General features: G+C 34.9%; 1 protein-coding gene across 1 annotated transcript; it reads right to left on the bottom strand.

Annotated features, from left to right (window-relative positions):
• Positions 1–1,918: 1,918 nt before the first annotated feature.
• On the bottom strand, positions 1,919–3,332 carry LOC141655170 (protein FAR1-RELATED SEQUENCE 5-like). Its single transcript, XM_074462262.1, has 2 exons — positions 3,236–3,332; positions 1,919–2,958 (listed from the first exon to the last, which is right to left on the bottom strand). Exons 1-2 carry the CDS (start codon positions 3,330–3,332, stop codon positions 1,919–1,921), a joined length of 1,137 nt encoding a protein of 378 aa, XP_074318363.1.
• Between the last annotated feature and the right edge of the window lie 1,516 nt (positions 3,333–4,848).

The following is a 4,848-nucleotide window of genomic DNA, read 5'->3' as shown; positions in this document are numbered from 1 at the left end:
ACTAAAATAAAACAACTAAAAATTAGAACAATTGCCTCCCCGGCAACGGCGCCAAAATTTGATGTCCGTCGTTGTGTGCACCAAAAATAAATTTATAATTCCTAACTACAACTATAGATGGCGGTAGCAGGGTCGAACCACATAGAGGCAGATGTAATTATTAGTTGTCTAAATTTCAGTCTTAAAGTAACGGAGGTGAGGGGTTTGATTGAATTGGTCTATAACTAATGAGCAATAAACTAAAGAAATGTATAAAATCAAATATAAAAAGGGGTACTAAGATGGTCGGTTCACTGTAGTTTCGGCAGCATCATACTAAGTAAGTCTGAAATAAACACATGAGGCGGGAAAACAAGAGGTCCTCTCGGTCCACTATCAACAAGTAGCGTCTTTCGATCTCGCTACGGGTCCCTAATATCACTAGCGATCGACTGGTTCGAAAGGTAATTAATAACCTAAACTTTACCTATCTTTCGATGTTAGCATAGTTTAGTCATTTTAATTGATAGTCTAACAACTTTCCCTATCTTTCGATCTAATGGGTCGGTCAATTACTAAGCATTTAACTAGTCGTGTGCACTCGATTCGTCAAATATAGAAATTAAAACAATTAAAACGAAAGAAAACCTCACGTGGCCAGTCGATCGACCAATGATGTCAGTCGATCGACCGGCATGCGATTTCAGGGTCTACAAACTAATGCCGCCTAACCTACAGTTCCCCTACATCCAAGCACAAGGTATTTAGCTACTCATGATGTTGGTAAAAACAACAACAAGATTAACGAAGTAGACTACTGAATTCATGCTTGAAATAGTTAAATAGCAAATAACAATACACGATAATCGGCTTCGGGAAACTAATTAGCAATTCTATACTATGAATAAAATAAACAATGAAATTGAACAGAAGAATACCGAAAAGGAATTGCAGAGCCAGATCCAAACCGAAAGCGAAGGGAACTTTATTAATCGAAGAACAATAATCTCGAACCCTAATTATGAAAGTAGAACTAAAACTAAATTAAAGCTTGATAAAAACTGAATAAAATGGCTAAAAAATCGGATGATTGTTCTCAAAACCTAGCATACGTTATATAGAATACAACGTAGTTCTTATTTCCAAAACCTAACTACTATGGGCTTGCTATTCCTCGATCTTTTAATTCACGCAGATTAGCGGCTTGGTCGATCAACCACTGAAACCAGTCGATCGACTGAGCTATGTTGAACAGTAGTTCCTGGAAGTCGTGGTATGGTCGATCGACCATAGGTAGCGGTCGATCGACTGCTTAAGCTGATACTTGACTTTTAAATTCTCGTGGATTTGTCTTTCGGGCCTCGAAATGCGCACCAAGCTCGTTCCTTGAGTAAATACTTTACGTCAAATGCAGTGCAAGATATACGGGGACGGATTTAGCTCAAAATCTACTCATTTCCGTATAAATCTACAATATTACATAAAAATACGAAAGTAGGCGAAATGGGGCAAATGGTAGCATAAACTACACAAATGAGCTCTGAAACGCGTGTAAAATGAGGTGTAAAACATCATATAAATGACACGCATCAAGTACTTTGTAATTCATTTAACAGTTTTGGTTTGAGACATGTAATCACTTAAATTATACTTACTTTTAAAGTACGTTTCTTTATTGTCTTATGATTATCATTGCCTCGGGTAACCGAGATGGTGACGTTCCTATACCTAAGTGGTCCTGGTAAGGCACTTGGAGTATGAGGGTGTTACACGTACATGTTGTTTCCTTTGATTCGTTATTGTGAGCAACCTGCATTACAGTGTAGTTATTTCAAAAGGCAAACATAGTTATTATATAGTTCAACATGAATTATTTTATGCAGACTAGTAATGAACACCAAGGTAGAAGTCCTTCAGTTTTTTTAATGTTAAAACACGGTTATTGTATTCTTTTAACACAGTTATTGTATGTTAAAGTAAAAAGACAGTTATCTTTATAAAATTGAATAACCTGAAATATTCTATGCTTCATGTAGGCATCTTCAACATGTATAATTTGCATGTTTCCTTGCTCAGAAAATCCCCTAACGGCACACGAGCAGGGAGCCATTTGCACTTGCTCTTGGAACTCATAGAAAACAGTATGTGTGTAGATTTTAGAGGCATGTTTCTCAATCATTGTCTTAGAAGAAACCTGTGGCAACGTCTTTGTCACTTGCAAAGCATCAAGAAATCTCTGATTATAGCATTGTTTTTCTATTGCACTCGGAAAACGCAACCAAAATTCTACAAGTGTGCCATCTATGCTCTCAAATCTTTTGAAATAATTGTTTTGACTCTCTGATCTTTGTGTAGTTTTCAAAAGGCAGCCTAAAGGCAAATCCCTAAAGTAAGCAGGTATCCATTTGTCCCTTTTGCCATACATGTATGTCAACCAAGTATTATCATTCAACTCAGAGTCAGTAATCACTTGAGACCATTTTTCTTCAAACTCAATGGGTTCCAAGTCAAGTATCCCAAATAATCGCACATATTCGCTCAACAAAGTCGGTCTCCTTAAAAATCTGTGTCTCAACTTTATCGGTAAGTTTTTTTCATTATATGCTACATGCAGTAGCGATGTCTTGCTTTCTTGAATACGTAACGCACCCGAGTTTAATTGCCGAATCTTGATCGGTAAGAATGCACCGAGGTTCCTTGTTGCCCATATAATCAAGGAACTTCTTAAACACCCAAATAAATGAACCATCGTTCTCATGATCGACAAGTGCGCAAAGAAGACAAAAGTCACCGATTTTTTGTGGTTGTCAACACCGATGAATGGGGTGAAGGCCATGTGGTACTTGTTAGTACCGTAAGTAGGATCAAAGGTGATGGTGTCCCCAAAGAAGGAATAATTCATTCTTGCTTGTGCATCTGCCCAAAAGATTCTAGCCAAACAGTTATCCTCATCAACTTGATAAGCATAGTAAAAGCCATCTTGATTCAGAAAGCGCCTTTAAATAATCGAGAATCATGTCAGCATCCTTGTCACCTATATAACATTTGATATTTCTTTTGAAGTTCTTGAATTCGGTGAGAGATGCACCGATGTGTGCATACCCATTTAATTGTTCCGCCAGAATTCTAAATGTCTTGGTAGCCCCGATGTTGAGTTTACAATTGTTAACAATTGTCTGGTTAATGTAAAGGTTAAGCGTTCTTAATTTTTTCTAGATTTCCCTTTCTTTGAGTGAGCAGAGCCTGTGATTATGACCTTCATAAAACGTATCAATGGCATATCCTATTAGCTCTTTAAGGTCATTGAATACAGCACAAAACCATATTTTTGCCTTGCAACCAAATCTTGTCATTTTTGTTTTCTTTGGCTCTAGAGATCTTTTCCTCTTCTTTTTCTCTTCTGTGTTTTCAAATTCAACAACAAGTTTGAGTTTTTTGAGATCCTCTTTGAATCCATGTCTGTTGCAGACCATTGATTTTTTGTCTATCAGACCATCACGGAATCTTGTTTGTGTGTACTTTCTTGGTATAAAACCACAAGCCACAAAGATATAAATAGTAAAACTATATTGCCTCCTCCGACTTTACAAACATTAACCCCACAAAGAAAGCTTGAAACCATTTTCTACTATCCTACTCCACTCCTCACTGCCACCTCGAGTATATCTCAATCCCAGATTATGGATAGTATTTTCTCCTGTTTCAGACGCAAAGGTAGGTGTAGTCAAAGTTGTTGCATTCGTAGTATTAATTTCAATGCCTGAAAACATTAAAACAAGAGTTATGCTATTATTAATTTCAATATCTTAGATTCTATACAAAACAAAACAATACAATCTCTACAGCAGCAGTTATTTTAATGTTATAATGCAGTTATTGGATTATACAAATCCAATTATTCTATCAGAGGGAGGAGCTTTTTATTGAGATTGATAGCCTAGTCCACCACAATGCACACACAGTTATTTTAATGTAATAGTAAAGTTATTTCATTATTATATAGTAGTTATTGTAAGGGTATTTTTGTCAGATCCTATAAAATAGTATTTATTATGAAAAACATTCTGCAGCAGCAGTTATTTTAATGTTATAATGCAGTTATTGTATTATACAAATCCAATTATTCTATCAGAGAGGGGAGGGTTTTAGTGAGATTGGTAGCCTAGTCCACCACAATGCACACACAGTTATTTTAATGTAATATTAAAGCTATTTTATTATTATATAGTAGTTATTGTAAGGGTATTTTTGTTAGATCCTAAAAAATAGTATTTATTATGAAAAAAAATTATGCAGTAGCAGTTATTTTAATGTTATAATGCAGTTATTGTATTATACAAATCCAATTATTCTATTAGAGAGGCGGAGGGTTTTAGTGAGATTGATAGCCTAGTCCACCACAATGCACACACAGTTATTTTAATGTAATATTAAAGTTATTTCATTATTAAAGAGTAGTTATTGTAAGGATATTTTGGTGAGATCCTATAAAATAGTATTTATTATGAAAAAAAACAATTTCTGCTACAACAGTTATTTTAACATTATAATGTGGTTATTGTATTATACAAATCCAATTATTCTATCAGAAAGGGGGAGGGTTTTAGTGAGATTGATAGCCTAGTCCACTACAATGCACACACAGTTATTTTAATGTAATATTAAAGTTATTTCATTATTAAAGAGTAGTTATTGTAAGGAGGTTTTATCAGATCCTATAAAATAGTATTTATTATGAAAAAACAATTTCTGCTACAACAGTTATTTTAACGTTATAATGTGGTTATTGTATTATACAAATCCAATTATTCTATAAGAGGATGAGGTTTTTTTATTGAGATTGGTAGCCTAGTCCAGCACAATGCATCA

Source organism: Silene latifolia, chromosome 5 (assembly GCF_048544455.1).
Source record: "Silene latifolia isolate original U9 population chromosome 5, ASM4854445v1, whole genome shotgun sequence".
NCBI classification, from domain to species: domain Eukaryota; kingdom Viridiplantae; phylum Streptophyta; class Magnoliopsida; order Caryophyllales; family Caryophyllaceae; genus Silene; species Silene latifolia.
Note: the sequence above shows the minus strand (reverse complement) of the source record. Positions and strands in the feature narration are given on the sequence as shown.